General features: G+C 42.8%; 1 protein-coding gene across 6 annotated transcripts in view; it reads left to right on the top strand.

Annotated features, from left to right (window-relative positions):
• The window catches only part of SORCS1 (sortilin related VPS10 domain containing receptor 1), a 507,743-nt gene that overhangs the window by 324,881 nt on the left and 159,857 nt on the right, over positions 1-23,005 (top strand). For all 6 annotated transcript variants that reach the window (XM_045040656.1, XM_019813798.3, XM_023240902.2 and 3 more), the window contains one exon: positions 11,191-11,264. In XM_045040656.1, the coding sequence (XP_044896591.1) occupies positions 11,191-11,264 (74 nt within the window). The remainder of the gene's footprint in view (positions 1-11,190; positions 11,265-23,005) is intronic.

The following is a 23,005-nucleotide window of genomic DNA, read 5'->3' as shown; positions in this document are numbered from 1 at the left end:
TTTGAGAGAGAGAGAGAGATAAAGCATGAGCACGTGTATGGGTGGGGTGCAGAGAGAGAGGGAGACACAGAATCTGAAGCAAGCTCCAGGCTCCAGACTGTTAGCACAGAGCCTGACATGGGGATTGAACTCATGAACCGTGAGATCATGACCTGAGCTGAAGTCGGACACTTGACTGAATGAACCATTCAGGCGCCCCAACAAGCTCAAAAACTTAAAACAGAAAATGGTGAGGGGAGAATAAATCTCATCTTGCTGCCTTGCGTTAGTCCCCAAATCACTTTTCTTTCCCTTCTGTCTTTCCCATCAGCTTTCTTTTCCTCCTGTTCATGGATCTCCCTGTCAGTTTTATTTCAGACGTTAAATTGTTTTGTGATTTTTTTATAAGTTTTATTTATTTATTTTGAGAGAGAGAAAGAGCATGGGAGGACAGAGAGTAAGGGGGAGAGAGAGAAAATCCCAAGCAGGCTCTGCACTGTCAGCTCAAAGCCCAGTGCAGGGCTTGATCTCACAAACTGTGAGATCATGACCTGAGCCAAAGTCAAAAGTCATCCACTTAACCGCCTGAGCCACTCAGGTGCCCCTGTGTTGTGAATTTTTTAAAAAAATGCTTCCAAATTGGGTGATCAATTCTGTGGCGGTCAGACAGAACCTTCAGGACAGTTTGGTGGGCTACCTTCATTTTGTGGCAGTTCTAGAATATTCACCAGTTTATATTGTTTCATTTATTCTGGAGCTTGATGATTCAGCATTCCAAGTAATATCACGTGAGAGCCTTCTCGACTCCTCTGTATTCCAAAGAATTACAGTTTATGAAAGAAGCAAGAAATCCTAAGGGTTTCATGTTACCTCACCTTCAATATTTTGGCATTTATGTGTATGTGTGAGATATACACAAAACCGAATCATAGCTCTGAAGGGGGCGAACATGTTTTGATAAGGAGGCTCTTTTCACACATAATTGAAACCCTAAATATTAACAGTCAGCATTCTCTGCACGAGTGAAGACTAACTTTGAGCTAAAATGATATATTGATAGAAAAGGAAAATTATACTGCCAATGTGTTCAATAGCATATGATAGAATTTTAGTAACCTGTATAAAAGTAAATAAAAAAAATACTCCTTTTAGTTTCATATCCATTCCTAAAACCAAAAAAAAAAAAAAAAAAAAAAGCAACAACAACAAAACAAACAAAAACAAAACACCTCCCTCCCTCCATTCCTTTTTAATCTTTCCTACGTCCTAACAGAAAGCCATTGCTGATCTTGGTTGTTCTGGATCTTGGCAAACTGTGACTGCTTGAAAAAGGAATAAAGGTCAGCATTTTCCAAAACTCAGTCGTAGTGCTTTCTCGCCAGTAGGAGACAATACAGCAAGCCAGATAAGATCATGAGCTCTCTACTCTGTCAGGTCCTACCAATGGCGGGATGACTTTTGGCAGGTCATCGTATGGGTTCTACAACTGTAAAGTAGAAGTAACAATAAGAGAATGTGCCTCACGGGACCGTGTGAGGATGCTGATATAACGTGTGTAAAACACTTACCACAGAGCCTGGTGAAGAATAAGCATCGTAGAACTGCCAGCCAGTGTATGATTCAGAGGCCTGAGAGCGAGCCGACCTGGTGTGGTGTCGCTGGATTTAGACACGGGGCTGCCTTAGCAGCAGTTCAGTGTCTCCCCAGTACCTGAAGTTGTAGACATTTAGGTCAATGCCAGATGCCCCCTTAGCATTCAATCGTTGAGAGGTACCCTGGAACCAGAATGAATGGAGCAAGGAAGAACCGATGCGCAGTACTCAGAAAGTATTGATTATAATAACAGTAAACCATTAAGTATTAAAGCATTTGTCTTCACAGTAACTCTGTTTGTTTTTTAATAGACCTGGTAGCCCCTAAATGTCAAAAGGGCAAGATTGTAATAAATGATAAATAGATCCTTGAAACTCAGCTCCCCGGGGATAGTCAAATAATTTCTGCACAAGTGCACTTAGCAAACAGATAGCTACCTAATGCCATCCTGTTTCTCCAAGGCACGACAGTAAGTAAAAAGGCACTCAGTTATGTATATGAAATATGTTGAGCATTATAGTCCTTGCTGATTTGGTAGGATTTCCATGTGCTTGAAATTTTCCAATGTCAGAGCTGATTTCTATTCTCATGAATATGTAAATAATGTAAGTATCCAACTACAAAACTGGCAATTAGAGTGGAAACCAGGGAGCTTGCTAAATGTCATCCCCAGTGCTTGTTTATAAAACAAATTCTCTAGCCGAAATGCCATAATATGTAAACAAGAGAGGCCTCTGTTCACCTTAGATGCCTTGTTTAACTAGGTGATATCGTCATTTTTCACTTGCGACCTGGAACACTTTGAGCTACCTGTTCCTAACCATTTGAATGGAAGGGGCTGCAAGAAGGAAAACTGGGACATATCGAAAGGAGGTGCTAGGATTAAGGTTTGGACAGGCACAATTATGCTATCTGGTAGCTATTTAACCTTTGAAATAAGGTCAACATTTTTCCTTGTGCCGCTTTTTAGCCAGCTCTTTTGATCTGTTCTGTCCACCAGTACTTGTCTGAATGGAGTTTGTCACCTCCTTAAACCAAGTCCCAGTCTGGAAAAGTTTGGAGGACATTAGACTGCTTAAGAGAACCTGGATTTCTTTCCTTACAGAGCTCATTTGTAAGATGCCCAGAAAGCCCTGCCTCTCAGGGGGGCCCTTTAGAAATCTTATAATGCTAGGATTTTCTGCATTCTTCCGTGTCAAGAGTGGTTGCAAGCAGTGATGTTGCCAAGAAGGGCAGGGCTTTGGGGAGGAGGAAGGCTTGGCCTTGTGAGTAGACACATTTTGTGAATTTATGACTATGATTTTCATATTTTAAAAAAATGTGATCTTGGCCAACCTTTTACCATGATATTGTAAGTACATATTACAAATGGCACAGTCATTGTTCCCAGGGACTCAGAGGCCAAGATCACATAGCTGGCAAGAAGAAGAAAAACCGGAAGTTACACACCCTCCTAAAATTGCCAGGTTCCTAAAATCAAATGAAAAGGCACTGATACAGACCTTCAAGACTCTCATTCTCCCCACTTACTTAACTCCAATGCCTGCCTGGCCGACGCAACTACAGGCATGTCGAGAAAATATCCCAGAACAAGAAGACTTGTGATTCAAAGCCAAATAGCTTCTGTTGCCCTAGGAAAGACCATGATAAAAAAATATTCAGCCTCAGAGGCTGGGAACTTGGAATTCTTATCTAAGACCCTTCCTTGCTTCCAGAAAGTCTGGAAGAAAAAGACAGTCACATCTGCCTCTCCCTGTCATTCCTGCCTTCCTCAGGGTCTGTGGATACTGAAGCTTGATGGCAATAATCCGTAGCAGAAAGAGGAGCGAGACAGAACTAGCAGTGACCATTCATTCATCTTGTAGCAAGCCTTCTGCAGGGTTTTTCACACCAACTGCTCAACTTTATTCTTGCAGCAAGCATTAGTGATGTTATTATGCTCATTTAGCATTTGGGGACTCTGCGGGTCTAAGGAGTTAAGAAAATTTCCTAAGATGGCCTGTCAAGCAATTGCTAGAACCAGAGTATAGTTGTTGTTTGAATGTCTTCACACTCTGTCATTGCATTAAAAAATCCAAACCCCCCCCTCAAAAAATGCTTGCCTCCCTGGAAAAGCCATTATGGTTTTTAAATTTTCTTTAATTGCCATTTCCCTCCCCCTGTTTTTATGTAATTGTCTCTTCTTTGTCCAACCTACCACATATCCCTCTGACAGATACCGCGGTCCCCATATCAGGAGCTGATTTCACAGCAGAGGGAGGACTGTTGTTTGAAGATCACTCGGGAGAGGAAGCGAGGGGTGGTGGGACCTGTGAGCCGGAGGGAAACCAGCCCTCACTGGTTCCTAGACACCCGCACCCCTTGTGATAGAGAGGAGTCTGCTTGTAAAACTTCCCCCCGCCCAGGCCAAGTGATGGGGCTTTCAGAAGTGACCCACTTGATGGGGACACCTGGGTGGCTCAATCGGTTAAGTGTCTAACTCCTGATCTTGGCTCCGGTCATGATCTCAGGGTTTATGAGTCCACATTGGGCTTCACAGACTTTGTCCTGACAGCACAGAGCCTGCTTGGGACTCTGTCTCTCCCTGTCTCTGCCCCTCTCCTCTTGCTCTCTCTCTGTTCTCTCTCAAAATAAATAAATGAACTTAAAAAAAAAAAAAAAGAAGTGACCCACTCTAATGTTCTACTTCTGGTCAGATGTTTTTCTTTTTAAATGTTGTTTTGTTTGTTTATATTTTTTAATGGCCTCCCCTTCCCTCTGTCTCATACCCAGGGGCCCTGTCTAATCAGGCACTCACTGGTCCCCCGCCCTGGTGCAGCACCTTCCAGCTGGCCTGTCTCCCCCATTCCATCTTCACGGTCCTAATGCATTGGTCTTACAGAGACACAGCTCCAATTACGTTCCAAGTGACAATTTTCTCCTGCTTATTTTTATGTTTCACAACTTCTGAGCTTTATCATCTGTGCATTTAAAGAATGGTATGATCGTATGGCTATGGAGGGCTACTCCTTTTATCATCAGTTGCCTTGATATTATGGGATTTGTCACATAGATTCTATTTCAGCATCTAATTATTTTATTTATCTTATATTTATTTCTCCATCTATATTGGATCATCTTTAAGGCCAAGATTCCATATTACACACACACACACACACACACACACACACACACACACACCCCTCCAGACCCAAGTCCACAGGAAGTATCTATAAATGAAAGTGGCCCTTGGTCACATATTGAACCTTCCTTCCCAGACAGCCCCAGCTCCATATGTCTAATCTCCCAAGCCTGCCTCAAAGTGCCAAACCCAACTGTCGGGCATGTGACAGACTTCAGTGACAGCTGGGGAATGGCCAGTGACAGATTTGATAAATCCAGCCACAGGAGAGATTGATGGAGCCAGTGATATGCCACCATTCCTGCTCACTGTTCATCAGCAAAGGCTGAATCCACAGCCTTGGTGCTCTTGTCTTTTGACCTTGGTGACATTTGGATCCAGTCTGTATTAGCTCCCTGCAAGTTTCAGTAGGATTGCATCTGTCCATCCGCATCCATCCCGCACCCAGGCTCTGTTTATAGCCTCTCGGCCCCCATGGCTTCACCTTTCTGCACATAGCCCGTCAAGCTGGGTCTCTTGCAGTTCACAAACAAAGCACAAAAACACGACCCTAAGCTTTGCAGCTCTGTTTATTTGCTTAGACTAACCCGTTCATTCTGGAACACTTTTTCACCACATATTTATTTTAAGGAATTTTAACTGTCCTCCTGGGCCCATCTTGAAAGTTCTGCCAGATTCCCAATCTGGAAGAGTCTCTCCTGCATAGGCCACCATAGCACTCTGAACTGAACGTTATACATGATTACTATATGTTATCCGTGATATTCTAGCCTTTGGTGTGAGGAATTTGCATGTGTTGGCGACAGGAGTGCTGGTCTGAGACAGCCATGATGCGTCTCTCACCACCTATCCCTATACCCACCAGCCAGGAAGAAGACTTGTGCCAACGCTTAGGGAAGCTTTATCAAACTACTTTAGGTACCTCGGGGTGTGCTATTCCCTTCAAGTGAGGTCAGGCCTTGTTCCGTGCCATAGAACCAGAGTATCCGGCACACTTCTGACGACCATGGGTTTCTTTGGATGGATTCTCTTTCTTCCTGTTGAAGCTGGTGGACGAAAGAGCTTGATATTTGCAGTGCCTCGGGCCTGGCGTTAGGAATTCATTTGAAGTCCTCAAGGTGCCATCTCTTTTTTCCTAAGAAGAATTCAGTAACAGCATTGAGAACTGGAGAATCATGAGGTAGATGAGTGCTTTGTACCCAGACCATCCCCAGGGCATTATTAGGATGAGGCAAATAAAATAAAACTGGCAGGGTTTTCTGTCAGCCATCTCAAGAAGTGCAATTTGCAGGCCTCCTGCCTCTAGAATGTTAAGGGCAGAGAAGCAAAAAGGAGCAAGCAGGCAACCTTGAAAAGAGCCCCCAGCAGGAAGTATTCTGCCAACATGGAAGCCTCTCAAGGAGTCTGTGTGGAGGAGACCCAGGGGCCTGCCTCCTCACTGGGAAAGTCTCCATGAGGAGCTTTGTGGAGGAAGCATTCAATCCTGTCAACCACAGATCTAAAAGATGTTATCGCTCTTCCCTTTTGCCAAATTGTGTCCTCGCACCAATATCCTAAGTGCAGAAGAAAATCCCTAATGTGCACTTGTCTCACTTTGAAAGAGTGGCTGCATTGATCTGATTTAGAAATATTGAGAAGACTTTCCAGGGACAGTGATGATTGCAGGCTTTTTCATCGGCACACGGAAGTGGGATTTCTCTTCAAAGAAAGATGCTTCCCTGCTGGGGCTTCAGCCACCATGCAAATGGTAAGAAGATGGAAAATGGAAGTTGCCACCAGCTGTGCTCACACCCCCCTTCTCTCACCCCGGCTTAGTCTGCTGAAGAGCAGGAACGCTGAGCAATGCCAATGACTCTCACTATTCTCACCCGCAAGCTCTCGGTCTTCCTGTGGCATCCATCTTTGTTCTCCCCTGAGCCTGCAGCCCTAATCCCGTTGCATCTCTGCAGCCTCCTGAGGACGGCCCCAAAGATGGCTGAACTGGTTAAAAGCTCACAACAAAACTAACCCTTGCCATTGTATTCTTTGCAATTAACTGTATTTTTATCTGGACTCTTCTCACAGCAGACAACGGCAGATGGCAAAACAAACCAGTGTGAGAGATGTCTAAAAAAGAAAAAAAAAGAAGAAGAAGAAAGAAGGAGGGAAGGGGGGGAGGGAGGAGGTGGGGGGAGGAAAAGAGAGGGAGAGACCATTCTGGAAAGGAGCCTGGCAGGAGGGAGAAGTATTGACAGGCCCAGACCAGCATAATGACGGAGTGGAGGGTCAGGCCCTGAGGCTGATAGTAGATCTGGAGTGTAGATGAGCATTGGGTTTGTGCTCATTAAGTTATATTTACTGAGGAAGGAAAGAGGTCTCCGGTAGTTTAGGATGATTTGAGACAGGAAGGGCTTTCTGCCTTGCATTCTTAGTCAACCAGAATCCTTTCCGTGTTCCCTTTCTAAAATTTCTACTCCTTCAAAAAATTTTCCCCAATTTCCCCCAATAGTTTGTACCAGTGTTAGCCCAATAAAAACAAAACCAAAAACCCTTCAAGAATGGTGTTTTGGTGTTTACGACAGAGGTTAGTAGATGAATGTTGCCCTCCTAAAACAAATATTGTGTCTTCCCTCTGATCTCTCTCTCTCTCTCTCTCTCTCTCTCTCTCTCTCTCTCTCTCTCTTTCTCTCTGCTCAGCATTCCTGGAGAAAGCTGTTCTGTTTTCTCTGATGTGACAGATAGTAATGATAGTTCTTAGTGTTGTGTTCTGACAGTCAAAAGAAACCTTAGAGCCAGAGACAGACAGACAGGGAAATAAATCTTATTTAGGTACTACCAACACTATGAATTGTATTAAAGGACGTTGACTCGTTCTACACAAAAAGCCTTCCATTGGCGGCTGAGACAGTGTCATTGAGTAAAAGGCCTTGAGCCCTTTCTCTGCTTTATGGAGGAGAATTTTGCTGTCAGACTCTGCAGGTTTCATTAACACGTTAATTTGAATGGCTCTGAGTTGGTAAACTTTTCTTGCTCTGACTCCAGCCTGGACTCTAGGGGGAAAATGTTTAAAGTAGTAGGTGAAGTACACAGAGCAGCTTTGGCTAAGGGTAAATAGGCAAGACCCTGCTTCCAAATCCTTGGCAGTGTCAAATGTACTGATTTTTTATAGTTTTGGCTTGTTCATTTGTTTATTTTTTAGATATAGACCTCTACTGTGGATCTATGGAAATAAAACATATCCCTCTGATAAGTGACCTTTGTTCGCCCACTGGGAAACCTGGGTGGTACTTTACTGGGTAGATTCATCACTAGGGAATTTGCATGGTATAAAATAGATACTCCTCCCCCCTCTTATCATCACTATGTGCTAGACGGTTTCTGGAAGGAAAGGATTCCCGATACCTATGAGCTTTGTAGTCCTGTCAAAGGAGCAGTGAGTGGTCTCGGATATTTTAGAGTGATTTAAGATAGGGAGGAACTCCCTTGCATTCCTAGAAGGTTCTCTTGGAAGGCTACTGAGTAAGTTAAATATAAATAGGTGGCCTGTAGTTTGATACCATCTGTGGAACCATAGATCTTTGGAAATGAGGCCACTAGGAATTTTAGTGTGTAGGAGAAAGTTCATAGAAAAGATATATTTTGATCTGGGCCTAAAAAAGAAGACTGACATTGAGGTAGGCAAGTCCTGAAGCCACCGCAGCCAGAGTGGGTAGCATCAGTGAAGACACAGCAGAGGAAATGTGTTCAGGTGTGAATGAGAGAGTGAGAAGGTGGAGTCCGCCAACACCAAAGGGGACCTTTCGAGAAAGAAGGCCGGAAGTAATGTCACCAAGCTGAATAAGAGGCTTGGTTTATTGGATTGTCTGGTATATCTACTGCTTGAGGGGCCTCTGGATGTTCACAAATAACAAAGCAGCCCTTGAAGACGATAAAAACAAATATCATGGGACATACCTGACTGGTCCACAGATTCTGAATCCAAGCCTAGAGGGAGCAATTAAAAAAGACATAGAAAACACACACACACACACACACACACACACACACACACACACACACACACACATGCCAGCACCCAGTGATTCCTCACAGAGATGAATTTTCTGTGGGGGCAGGGGTGGCCCCATATGAACCCTCAGAGTTAATATTTGGTTTTCAGGATATCTGGGAGTCCAGCTTCACACCCAGAGTTGTTATTATTTCAAACCATCCTTCTTCTGTTACAGTTGCATAAATCCTTATATATAAAGATAGATATTAACGTACATTTATATAGAGACAGAGACACAGACAGTGGTGTGGACTCTGTTCTCTTTAAACTCATGGAAAGAAGTGTAGCTCTGGGCTTTAAAAAAGATAGAGCTGGGGCGCCTGGGTGGCGCAGTCGGTTAAGCGTCTGACTTCAACCAGGTCACGATCTCGCGGTCCGGGAGTTTGAGCCCTGCGTCAGGCTCTGGGTTGATGGCTCGGAGCCTGGAGCCTGTTTCCGATTCTGTGTCTCCCTCTCTCTCTGCCCCTCCCCCGTTCATGCTCTGTCTCTCTCTGTCCCAAAAAAAATAAATAAACGTTGAAAAAAAATTTTTAAAATAAAAAAGATAGAGCAAGGGGAGAAGGAGGAGCAGACCCTCCCATTCCAGGTGCTTGCTGTTGTTCCCCAAGTCTGTGCATTCAGATGCCAAGTGTTTGCAACACGCTGGCAAACAAGTAGCAGGACGTGTGTGCCCTGGCTGCTTGGGTTCTGAATGGAGAGAGAGTGAACTGTCCCATCTGTTGTTATCTCTGTGATGGGAACTGTGTCCCCAGCTCTGCGTGGCACTCTTAAAAGGAATCAAGCATAAAATGTATGCAGGCAACCTTTCCCCAGGCATGATGGGGCAGAGAAAAATAGTAAGACTTGAAAGAAACAGCCATAAATTCTCCTTGACCAAATACCCAAATACTGTGTCATTGGACTCAGTTGAGCCACTTGCTTAGTAATCACATATTTCAGCCTTTTCTTTTTGGCTTTAGAGTCTGTTTTGACCCACTGGACATACTGTCATAGGAAGCTCTTCCAAGGGTCAGTAAATACTCACTTGAGCTGACCTGTTCCTTGGACTTGCCCAGTGCATGTGTAGCCTTGGTGAATCACTCGGTGAGTCATTTGACCCTTCACTGAGTGCTGAAGCTGGAGACAAGACAAGGCTGGGCAATCATGGTATTCAGTAGAGTATGACTCATTATCCATTCACTGTGGGATTGGGCGAATGCAGTGGTGGAAGATTGGGATGTGACTGGGTTACAGACCAGGCACACAGTAGAAAGGAGATGTTTCCAATGATATTTATCACATCAGTAGCCAAATGTCCATGGGACCCAGAATGCCTAGAGCAACAGGAATCTCCGGGCTGCCATGAGGACACTTCTCTAGAGCTGTAAAGATTATTGGAGAGGAGCAGAGGTGTGGAGTGAGCCAGGATAAAGAGCAAGATGTAAGAGAAAAATGACATTTGGAAGGAATGGAATATATGGAGCATTAGACCCTGTCTCATGAGCAGTGTTTCTTTGTAGTGGCCTTGGGAGAGTACTGAAGCCATGTAGCATGTGGACTTGAACTCTTACCAGCTGTAGAGCCATCTGTAAATTAACTTCATATATCACGGGGATGATGTGTGGATGAAATGAAATAATGCATGGGGAGCCCTTGGATCAAAGTGAAGGTGTAGTCCATGTGGGCTGCTGGAATAGCCTGAAGCTTCTCTGGCTGTTGTGGAAAAGACCAACAACAACACTGGCTCCCCTGGGCTGCAGGTTCAGTTCTGGGCTCCCTGACTTACCATTCAAAGCCTTTTCCCAAGTTGCCCTCAACATTCACATCTATATTTATGTAGATAAGCCAGGCTTATTTGTATACTGTCCCTGCACATCTCACCACTTTGACCACATCACTCCTTTTGCAATGAGTGTTCTGTTTTTGTCAGTGTGAATGCTGCCATTCATTCGGACCTCGGCTGAATCCACACACATCTGTGAAGCATCCCTGACTTCTGAGTCTCCCTCCTTGGCATTCCTCTGTCCCTGGTGGCCTCATGCATTCCTCATGACTTTAGTCAGGTTCAGGTCATACTATCGGCTCTTTGAGAGCCAGGTCTCGATTTTGCACTTCTTGTATTCCACACAATGATCTGCACGTGATATCATTAGGTCACAAGGTACCACTGGCTCTGTCACCAGGTGAAACCAAGTATGAATCCCAGCTCATTCTAATGTTTAGAGGGTATGCGATTTCCAACAAATCACTTCATCTTCCTGCACTTCAGCTTCCTCAGTTGTAAAGGGGGGATATTAATATCTGACTTGCAGAGTGTACATGAGGAGTAGAGGTGACACGTGGATCATTTACCCGGCAGGTACTCAACAAATGGTAGGCACTAGCGTTGTTGTCATTGTTATTCTTACTGTTATTGATCCCATGAACTAATATTTGTATATCCGATGTGCCACGGGTCATAGTGCTGAACAATTTCTCTTCTCAACAGTTATACAGCTCTGCCGAATTTGGGAGAAGATGGCAGCTTATCCAGGAGGGTGTCGTACCAAACAGGTTCTACTGGTAAGTCTCCTTGTTTTTGTAACACATTAAGAGATCACCTAGTAAATGAGCTTTGGAGTCTTTTTCTCACTGAAAGCTCTCACATGAGGTCTGTCCTTTTTAGACATGCCTACATCCCCCTACAGAGCAGGATGTGATGTTGGAATAGTCAGCACCTTAAGGGAAAGTTACAGCCTTGTCACAAACTGCTCAGTAAGCCCCAAATAGATCACTGAGATTAGTGAACAGCATGGGCTTTGTAACTGTTGTTTTATTCTGTTTTGATGGAACTTGTGAAATAGACACTTTTAACATTTTAATACTGGTTTTTACCACTAAAAGCATTATATGCACATATATTACAAAGTCAAAGGTTTTCAGTGTGGATAAATAGATCTTATTCATCCAAAAGTAGCTTTTCCTCCTATCCCTGGTTTCATGTCTCCTAGATCTCATCATGTGGACACAACCAGCTTTCTTCGGTTCTCATTTCTCCTTCCGTGAATTTTCTATGAGTTACCAAACATATGTATATTCTTAGCTTGGGCTGCTATAACACAATACCATGGACTCGGTAGCTTAAACAGCACATTTCTTTCTCATGGCTCTTGAGGCCAGCAAGTCCAAGATCAAGGTGCTGGCAGATTCCGTTCCTGGTGAAGATCAGGATATTTCAGAGGATATTGCAAGATGTTTCAGAGGATAGTGCAGGATATTGCAGAGGGCTGCCTTCTCGCTTTGTCTGCACACAGGGGAGGGGAAGAGAGGAATAGCAAAAGAAAGAATGAAGCAAGGAAAGTGATATTCTTTCTTTTCTTTACCACCTATGCCCATCCCCCTGATGATACTAGAGGTGGCTTCCCTCCATGGGAATGGGTGGCCCCAATTGAAAAGAAGGGAGGGGTGCCTCAGTGGCTTAGTCGGTTGAGCATCCAACTCTTGACTTTGGCTCAGTCCAAAACCCCAGGGTCCTTGGATCAAGCCTCACAACAGGCTCCATGCTGAGTGTGGAGCCTTCTTGGGATTCATTCATTCATTCATTCTCTCTCTCTCTCTTCCTCTTTCCCCTTCTCCCCCACTTGTGCCTTTGATCTTTCTTTCTCTCTCTCTAAAATTAGAAAAAAAATTGGGGGGCACCTGGATGGCTCAGTTGGTTAAGTGTCTGACTTTGGCCTAGGTCATGATCTCCCAATTCATGAGTTTGAGCCCCGTGTGGGGCTCTGTGCTGACAGCTCAGAGCCTGGACCCTGCCTCAGATCCTGTGTCTCCCTCTCTCTCTCTCTCTGCCCCTCCCCTGCTCATACTTTGTCTCTCTGTGTCTGTCAAAAATAAATGAATGTTAAAAAAAATTAAAAAACCGAAAAATAAAAAACAAGATTAGAAAAAAAATTTTAAAGAAAAAAAAGGGAATAAAGAAGTTCCTTTCGTTTTTTGTTTCCAAGGGCCTACATCCTGGCAAAGCAAGAAGAGTAGGAAGTGTTCTAGTGTAATGTTGACTTTACTTATCAGCCACTTTTGAGTTTACAACCTAACCCCTGCCGGAAGATGTGACTACCTTACTTGACCTAATCTGCCCCTAGAAAGGACATTTAGATTGATGTTAGACTTTTGCTGGTACCAACAGTACTATAAGAACTGGCTCAAACAAGAGTTTCAATATTTCATGTCCACATCATTCAGAATCATTGGAACCAGGACCTTCAAGGAGCCAACAAGCTCCTTGCTTGTTGTGCGTCTCGCATTTACTCCTCCCAAAATCACACTGCCTCTCACCAGCCTTTGGGCTTCCAGGCACCTGATGGCTCCCCACACCCAACCCAGTTCTCTCACTTCTAAGAGCATTGTGTTTTCATCTTTCTCATTTTCAAACCCTGCCCTAAAAACCCTTGTGGGAGTTGAAAGCCCAAGGAAATGCATTAGAGGAGTCTCTTAACATACTTGTGAAACTGCCTGAAAAAGTGAAGGACAAGTCATTTGCAAACAAACTGTCTCGAAGAGAACACCTAGAGAACTATGTATGGAACAATACCTTCTTTGTCCGCCTCATGAAGAGACATTGATAACTAAAGGGGCACCTGGGTGGCTCAATCAGTTAAGCATCCGACTTTGGCTCAGGTCATGATCTCACGGTTTGTGGGTTCAAGCCCCATGTGGGTCGGGCTCCGTGCTGACAGCTCAGAGCCTGGAGCCTGCTTCAGATTCTGTGTCTCCCTCTCTCTCTCTGCCCCTCCCCTGCTCACACTGTGTCGCTCTGTCTCTCAAACATAAACATTAATTTTTTTTTTTTTTCAAAAAAGAGAGACATTGATAACTGAAGAAGGTTTTTATTACACAGGAGCTCTTCACCTCCTTCCCCCTGCTTCTCTTGCTCAGAGGTGGCTTGAGCCTTGCTTTCAGGGTCCACATCGGCCCCTCTCTTCTCCGGGAATCCCCCTCTAGCTGTCACTTAGTCTCCCTTCTCTGGTGGGCGTTTCTTGCTGTCTTACTCATGCTATCCCTTACTCACAAGTATGCAAGGTGTCAACCTTGCACCTCCATCTGTTTTGCCTTATAAATTATGGAAAATTATGAAATCACTTTTTGGAAAGAGGGTCCATTTTTTTCTATTTTTTTTTTCATTCTCTCTTTGACTTGATGTTTCATGTGCATAGCTTGCCAGTGAAGAAGTGTAAGGGACAGATCTTTCCTCAGTCCTGCTTCCAAGTGACTTCAAATAGCTGCCTGTGGACCCAGCAAAAGAAAGTAGGAAGTTGCAATTCACAAAGGACTAGATAGACATATGTTCTTACCAATAGAAACAAAGAAAAACAATGACTGAAAAGATGGACAAGAAGAAAGAACTAAGATGGGACTATTTCCCATGCATGTGGTACATGGTACACACTATTTTCTAGCTCATGGAAGGTCTTATTCACAAATAGCATTTTGAGGTGAACGGACCAATCATTTCTTTGGCGGGTGCTAATTATAGTCCATTTTTATCTATTCTCTGAATAGAAGTCTTTCATCTGAAAGCCTGATTAGCAAAGCCCTTTTAACCATATGTCATAATACTATTATCTTTATAAAAATGATTGTGGATGAATCCTGATTAATCTGTTAAGTAAAATAAATAATACCCCTCTTTCCACCTTTGGGAACAGAGAGACACATCTTGTCCATTCAAGCCCCACACAGTGATAAGTATGATTCAGACTTAAGCTATTTAATTCTTATAACAGTTTAATGAAGTAATGAAGTAAGACTTGCATTATCATCATTAACAGATAGGGAACCTGTGGCATGAAGAGATTAACTAATTTAGCCAAGGTCACACAGCCAGAAAGTAGCAGAGCTGGGATTCAAAGGTAGACAGTCTGGCTCCAAAGCCCATGCTCTCCTAAATCTATGGATTCCGTTGCCACTGCCTCGTGGCCTTTTTTTTCTGGGCTGAGGCTATGAGCCCTGGAAATTCAGCCCATTCCGGCAGATGAGGAGAGAAAACCCGAAGGTCTCTTGGCCATGGTGCCGGCATGAGTATCTCTCCAACTGGGCTTGGCAGATGGCCCCCATGGGTCCTTTAAGCTCTTTGGTTTTTCCAGAGAAGGCATGAGACCTTGTAAATTGCACAGTGCACATGACTGTTGATGAAAATCTCTTGATCTCTGGCCACGTGGTCTGTATTTCTGACTGAGCAACTTCCTGAGGCTGGCAGCAAAGGTGTCAGTCAAAGCAATATTTATTAGACTCACTCCTGGAAACCAATTGCTTCAAATGACATAGGAACCATGGGGCTATCTAGGATTGCTCAGCAAGCTTAATTACAAGAGGCCCCCTTTAATCATTTTTGCTTGGAGCCTGACTGCGGGGGTGTGGAAAGGCCTGAGGGCAACTTTTCTAGTGATGAATTATCTAGCGTAAGGGACTCTGGGTAATAACACAGCATTTCCCATAGAGAGAAATGAAGATGAATTCATATCTTTTCCTCATCACCAAGTACACTTGAGAAACATCTCTTCTGGTTGGCAATAGCAGTGCTCTCTCCGAAAGTAGTCGATGGCAATTAGAAAATAATTATGGAACATAAGACCTTATTCTTATGTCATCGCGGCGGTCCTGTTAGTACGACCATAACTAACATGAATATGAACTGTCCTCCACGGAGTTCGTATTGTTTTTAAAACAGATTTACAGATTTACACGTATACATAGCAGCTTATAAAACACATCTTAGTACAATATTGCCCTTAAAAGAGTAGGTGTCCTTTTTATTTCCCTAACTGTGACAGCAGTCTTGTTCTTCGCTACATCAGGAATCGATTACCCTGGGAGGCAGGACGACCTGGAGATTAAGGGGCCCAGAGATACTGAGGTAGGAGTTCTAGCTTTACCATTTAGTCTGTAAGGGATCCCGGGGAAGTTACTCCTGGTTGTCTCAGGTTTTTCCTCTCTGAAGTGGAAATAATTAATACCTGCTTCATTAGATGAGATGTTTCTTATGAGCTGGTTACATACCTGGCACCTAAGAATTGTACTAAGTGCCCACTGACTAATTGTAATGATATTCTTAATAGAGGCTGACCTTCAACATCTATTAGTTTTATTCTCCCCCCAGCCCCCACCATGCTGGCTTCATTCTCAGGTTGGTTCTCCCACTTGTGGTAGTGACAGATATTATCAGCTCTACTCTACATTCTAACAGTTTAGAAGCCCTATCAAATGAGCCTACCTCTTTCCTCACATTTCTAGGGATCAGATCTGTGTGATTAAGGCTATAGAAGGCAGTACATTACTCACGTAGGTCAGGGAACTGAAACAGGAGATGGGGTTGAGTCCCAGGCAAACTGCATGGTTCAAAGTTAGGGGAGATAGGATTGCTAAAAAGGAGGAAAACAGGATTCTGTTATAAAAGGCAAGAAGAGATTTTTATGAGAGACAAAATAGAGATGGGAGAACTGAGTGTCAGCAAGATAAAGTTCCATAATAGGGATTTGTATACAGTCACTAGAATGATCTGGACGCCTGATAAAAGCATGTCATTTGATCCTTATAACAAGACTGTGAGGTAGGGATTCTTGTCCTCATTTTGATGAAATAGAAAGACGATGTATTTTATCCAACATAATATATATAATACATAATACAGCCAAGTTTTGAAACTTGGTCCGTCTCGGCCCATGGCCCTTGCTTACAGTAGTAAAAATCAGTCCTGTATTTAACACTTATCTCTGACCTGCTTCCTTCAATAATAACAGTTTAATAGTTTATTAGGCAGGAGCCAAGGTTTTGCTTTGACATTGAACAAGGACACAGAGTTGGAAGATCACTGGTACCCAAATGCCTTGAATAGAGTGAAGTTCCTGCCAAAAATTCACTAATAGTAGTTGCTGAATGTGGCCTTGTTGGGATCTGATTCAACTTTTGAACAAAGCATTGGAAGGCAGTTTTCATTATAAGCTACTCAGCAATCTATTATCTATGCAAAAGACAAGGCAATCTTAGAGCTGTTTCACTTAATTAAAAATAGGTTCAGACTTATCTTATTGATTATGTTGTTCTGACATATAGGGGGCTGGCTGGAAGCAGGGACAGCTGAATGGTGATTACATATTTTCTGTGACTAATTCACGCACAGAAAATTAAAAGTTGACTCAACAATGAGCCTTTGTATTCTGGAATGCCAGCCTTGTTTCAGTTATGTCCCTCAGGGGACACATGACAGCTGTACTGTGCAGCACAGAGACACAGGAATACTCACAAGTCTATACTCAGTGCTTTTGAGCATGTATACACATTGTCATTCATTCCCATGTGCCAGTCAATAAGAATGACTCCCCATTCCATGTCTTTGGCAACAAGTCCCATTTATTGAGCACTTACTATGTGCCAAGCCCTATGCTAAGTGCCTTGCACACATTGTTTCAGTCAGTCCTCAAATCAATGATCAGAAATAATTTAGTCATCAAAACTTTTTCAAGATATGTGATAGAAAAATGCAACCTGTTTTAAGGGAAAAAAAGTTTTTGATTTTTTTTGTTTGTTTTTGTTTTTTGTTTTGTTTTGTTTTGTTTTGTTTTGTTTTGTTTTTAAGAGATATGGGGTCATGGATCTAGAAAGTCTAAAGGTCCAACTGTATTTAGACTCCACTGATTCAGAGGCTCCTTAAGTTGATCAGATCTTGATATTTCAGCTCCACCCTCCTGGATGTTAGTTTCACTCTCAGACAGGCTTTCTTCCTGGCAATCTCTGGCAGCTAACATTTTCCCGGATTTACTCCAGTGGAAAAGAAAATACCTCCTTGCTTGGCGGTCCCACAGAAGTCCCGGGATTAAATTTCATAGTCCTTGATGAGGTAGCATGCTTACATCTAGACCCCGGGGGTAGAATCAATTCCAGTAAACCACATGGACAGAAAGTAAGGAATGATGATACCCCTGAAAGACTCGGTAACTTTTACCAAAGAAAGTGAGGTTAATGGGATACTATCAGCAAGAGGTTTGCATTGCTGCTAAGTGTTTTAATTCCCATTTTTGGATGAGAAATAAATGAGAAGATAAATAAGAAAACAAAATCCCAGAGAGATTAAATAATCCTGACTCGTGTTATGTGTTAATAAATTATGGTGACACAATTTAAACCCAGATCCGACTGGCTAAAAAGGCTGTGTTGTGTAAGCACGCTCTGTTCCCTGGCTGGAACACCAGCTTTCCTTGAAGCTTTTCTGAGGACCCTGCTCCACAAAGCTTTCTTCTCACTCACAGCTGTAAGGTTACAGGCATTTCCTTTTGACCTCATACCCTTTGGGCCTGATGTCCAGTGGTTAGAGTCACATTTGTCTATATACCTGGCCTGTTTTTCCCATCCAGAGTTCCCTCATCCAACCTCGGGCATGAGAGACAGATGCATAAACTTGGGCTGGTGTTATATGGCTATGTCAGAAAACACTTCAGCGCTTAAAATAATCTCTCTGTGATTCAGACTCATATCACTACCACTCATCCCCAAGTCTTTACTGAATATTGCTGCTGGGCCAATGCGAGGGATTTTTTTTTTTTTTTACCCTTGTTGTTGTTTGGTAGTTTGTTTTTTATACCACCAGGCCACCATGACCTTTCTTCTTCCTCCTTCAGATATGCTGGCCACTCAGCATGGCATCTCCGAGATTTCTAAGCCATTCGCAACAAAGGGACATAGAGGATGTGGCATGAATTGGCTGTGACTCTTTTCTCTTTCCCCAGATGGGTTTAATGGATTCCTCTGCACTCTTCTTTCCCCATGTCTTGCAAAGTGGAAATGGATCGGGGTCTAATCATATTACAAAAATAAAATAAATAGAATAAAATAAACTAGTAAAGTAAAAAGTAAAACTGTCTTATCAAAATAGCTAGAAAATTGGGTGTACTTTATTAGTAAGGGAGTATGGCTACTTTTTGAAGATACTCTGCCTCATCCTTCACCCAAAGCTCTGAAGTGGGTCTTCGTTTGCCAGGAACTTCTAAATAAACACCATCATTAGCTTTCGATTTTATGCCCAGGTGGAGGTGGAACATCTCACAGTTCAGAATCGGATTTTGATTTTTAGGCGTCTGTATTTCTGTGTATCCTGTAACCCAGCCTTAGCATTTTTGAGCCATATTCCCCTCTGTTCTCTTACTCAGTTCCTTTTATATGTTGATTTTCCAATCCGCATCACTTCTACCTCCATGAAGTTACACCTGCCCACTTTCTTTTCTATTCCCATTACTCTGGCTCATTAGGAATGGTGAAAAAGCCCCCCTCTCCTGATAGCATACTAATGCCTAAGGAATCTTGTAGGCATTTCCCTGATCAAGCATTTGCCTTGTTCCTCATTGCTTACAACATAAAATTAAAAAGAGTAAGAGCATAACTAGATTCTTGCCAACCTGAGTTTGAATGCACATTTTTCTGACCTCCCCTCCCCATCCTCCCAATTCTGTGTGCTAAATTCCAGAAGGCCAGATAAATAATTCTAAGCACTGATTAGTCTATGGACCAGTTTATCCCTCTTATCTCTCTGGCTTTATAAATATGCCTACCTGGGGGATAAACTGTCCTTATTATCATTATTATTTTTAGCAGTGACTACTTTTTAGCACTTACTATGTGTTAGGACAGTTTTGATCTTTGAATACAAAAATAATGGATGAGGATTTTTGTCATTATTAGGATCACAATGTTGGATCTTTATGGCCTTACACTGATGCCTGCCTTTACTCTCTGAACCTTCTTCGATACGTGCTTCTTGTTTTTCTAGGCAAGAAAAATCTCTTTCTTTGAATTTAAATGTGGTTAATGTGAATTTAAATATGTCACAAATAAAATGCAGTGCATCATAAAATGTGTTGTACTGCAAATCTGTCTATGTGATTGTTGGAAGGAACACAGGCTTGGAGTCAGCACATCAAGCTTCAGATTCCTGCCTTGCTTTTTACTGATTGAGCAATCCTGAGAAACTGCTTCACCTGCCTGAGCTTCAGTTTCCTTCTCCCAAGGCTTATTTTGGGAATTAAAAAGGGCATATGATAATTATTATTAAGTAACTTAGCACTTAGTAGGTTTTGCATACCTGTCTTTTTACTTCCTCATTTCCCTCTCCTGCTGATGGATAATTTCTTAAGGACCAAGACTATCTTTAACATGTTTCCACCTATTTTATGTAGGGCAATAAATGGAACAGCAGAACTTGGTGTGCATACACACGCGCGCACACACGCACACACACACACACACACAAGGTACTGACTTCATCAAATGCACACATATATGTATATGCACTGCATGAACCCGCAAATACATCCAGATTGAAACGCATCTTGCATGGACTCCATTTGTTAAGTCAAGGAGCCATAAAAGATGCCTGGGTGGCTCAGTCAGTTAAGCATCTGATTCTTGGTTTTGGCTCAGGTCATGATCTCACAGTTCATGAATTCAAACCCTACATTGGGCTCTGCACTGTCAGTACAGAACCTGCTTGAGATTCTCTCTCTGCCTCTCCCCCGCTTGTGCCCTCTCTTTCTCTCCCAAAATAAATAAATAAACTTAAAAAAATGAAAAAGCTAGACTTCTAAGCTGTCTGCGTACATATTGAAGGGAGAAGAATTCTAGATCAGTAAAAGGAACGCTTTTCTATGTGGTAGGCTGCTTATTAGCCTAATAGGCTGTCCTGGGGGGTAATGAGATCTGTGTAAGCACGGATGAGGTGACCGCACCCTGGACTGCCCTCACGGGGAGTTCTGCCCCAGACTGCCCAAACTGACAGATCCTTGATACACTTCTGAGTATGGGCTCAGGAGAAGAACCCCAGACCGCCCTTTCTTTGGAGTATTGACTTCATTGTCTCTTCTCTTACACTTTCCCCCTTCCTCCCAGACAATCTTTTCTGGTCCTGAGCCCCCTACCAAACTACCGTCTGAGCTGAATCATGCCTGTGCTTTGAGTCAGGAGCAGGGAGAAGAGGCAGGAAGTCATTCCTGAGATCCCATCCCCAGAGCTACACTGGGGCATTTCTGGTACCTGTGCTGTGAGTGCTAGATAAGAGGATTTTCATTTTTCTTGAGAGGCCTGATGTTTTATCTTTTTTTTTTTCCTTCTGTTAATGACCTCCACATGAGTGCCATTTTCTAATCCTCTTGCACTTTCCTCCACTTCGTAATCTCCCCGTATGATTAGCAAGTTTCCCTCCACATTAAGTTAAATTCCCCCTGCTGCTGCATGTGAGCCCATCACTTTTCTCATGGTCTTCATTCACTAATGGCCATCATTGATCCCCGTCCTCCTTATCTTGATGATTTCCTGTCTCCATGGGCTGCAGCTCCTCCATCTCTGAGCAGCTGAGACTCCATCACTTCTCCAGATTCCCACTAAGAACTATTATGATAGCAGAGTGCAAGAGCGAGGGGAACATCCTCATTATTATGGCTTCCTAATTTAGAACAATATTAAAAGAAATTGACTTATGCTCTAGTGATCAGACTTAGTCTTCAAGTTCAAGAGTCTCTGGGTTTATGCTGTGTCTGTGTATGTGGTTTCTCTTGCTCATTCATTCATATGTCACTTTTGTGTGTTGTCTTCAGTCAATAAGAGGTTGTGTTTAGGGGCGCCTGGGTGGCTCAGTCGGTTAAGCGTCTGACTTCGGCTCGGGTCATGATCTCACAACTCGTGGGTTCGAGCCCCCGTGTCCGGCTCTGTGCTGACAGCTCAGAGCCTGGAGCCTGCTTTAGATTCTGTGTCTCCCTCTCTCTCTGCCCCTCCCCCACTCATGCTTTGTCTCTCTCTGTCTCTCAAAAATGAATAAACGTTTAAAAAAAAAAGAGATGGTGTTTACGGTTTACAGTTGAGAGCTCTGGAGTCAGAATGACTTTGCTAGAATCCTGTTCTCAAGGGGCGTGACAATGAGCTGTTTAATTAACCTCTTTAATTAAGCCTTATAGTCTTCATCTATGTATCAGTCATCATTGTAGGGTTGTATATACTTACCAGGATAAAAATGAGAACTCAGGTTAAACTCTAGATACATATAATACATGATGAGTAAATATGAACTATCATCTAAAAGCAGAATAAGGAAGAGTTGGGCATTAGTTTCTGGAATGTGGCAATCTCATTTTGACATCCAATTTCACAATTTATATTTTCAATGGGATTTTTTTTAATTTAAATTTTAGCTAATGTATAGTGCAATATTGGTTTCAGGAGTAGAATTCAGTTATTCATCACTTACATACATCACCCAGTGCTCATCACAAGTGCCTTCCTTAATACCCATCACCCATCTAGCCCACCCACCCCTACCTCCCTCCATCAATATTCAGTTTGTTCTCTATCTTAAGAGTCTCTTATGGCTTGTTTTCCAGTCTCTTATCCCCCCACCTTTCCCATATTTTCATCGGTTTTTGTTTCTTAAATTTCACATATGAGTGAATGCTATGATATGTGTCTTTCTCTGATTGACTTCTTTAGCTTAGCATAATACATTCTAGCTTCATCCATGTCATTGCAAATGGCAAGATTTCATTCTTTGGATGACTGAGTAATATTCCAATGTGTGTGTGTGTGTGTGTGTGTGTGTGTGTGTGTGTGTGTGTGTATACACATACACATCACATCTTCTTTATCCATTCATCAGTTGATGGGCATTTAGGCTGTCTCCATACTTTGGCTATTGTTGATAATGCTTCTATAAACATTGGCATGCATGTACCCCTTTGAATCTATATTTTTTTATCCTTTGGGTAAATACCTAAGACTGCAATTGCTGGATCATAGGGTAGTTCTATTTTTAGTTTTTTGAGGAACCTCCATACTATTCTCCAGAGTGGCTGCACCAGTTTGCTTTCCCATCTACACTGCAAGAGGGTTCCCCTTGCTCCACGTCCTTGCCAACACGTATTGTTTCTTGTGTTGTTAATTTTAGCCTTCTTACTTGTGTGAGGTGGTATCTCATCATGGTTTTGGTTTGTATTTCCTTGATGATGAGTTGTGTTGAGCATACCTTCATGTGTCTGTTAGCCATCTGGATGTCTTCTTTGGAAGAGTGTCTATTCATGTCCTCTGTCCATTTCGTCACTGGATTATTTCTTTTTTTGAGTGTTGAGTTTGTAAGTTCTTTATAGATTTCGTATTCTAACCTTTAATCCAATATGTCACTTGCAAATATCTTCTCCCATTCTATAGGCTGCCTTTTAGGTTTGTTTATTGTTTCCTTAGCTATGCAGAAGCTTCTTATTTTGATGAAGTCCCAATCTTTCATGTTTGTTTTTGTT

The sequence above is a fragment of the Felis catus genome, chromosome D2 (genome assembly GCF_018350175.1).
Source record: "Felis catus isolate Fca126 chromosome D2, F.catus_Fca126_mat1.0, whole genome shotgun sequence".
Classification (NCBI taxonomy): domain Eukaryota; kingdom Metazoa; phylum Chordata; class Mammalia; order Carnivora; family Felidae; genus Felis; species Felis catus.
The sequence above is the reverse complement of the archived record's forward strand: the minus strand, read 5'-3'. Positions and strand labels throughout refer to the sequence as shown.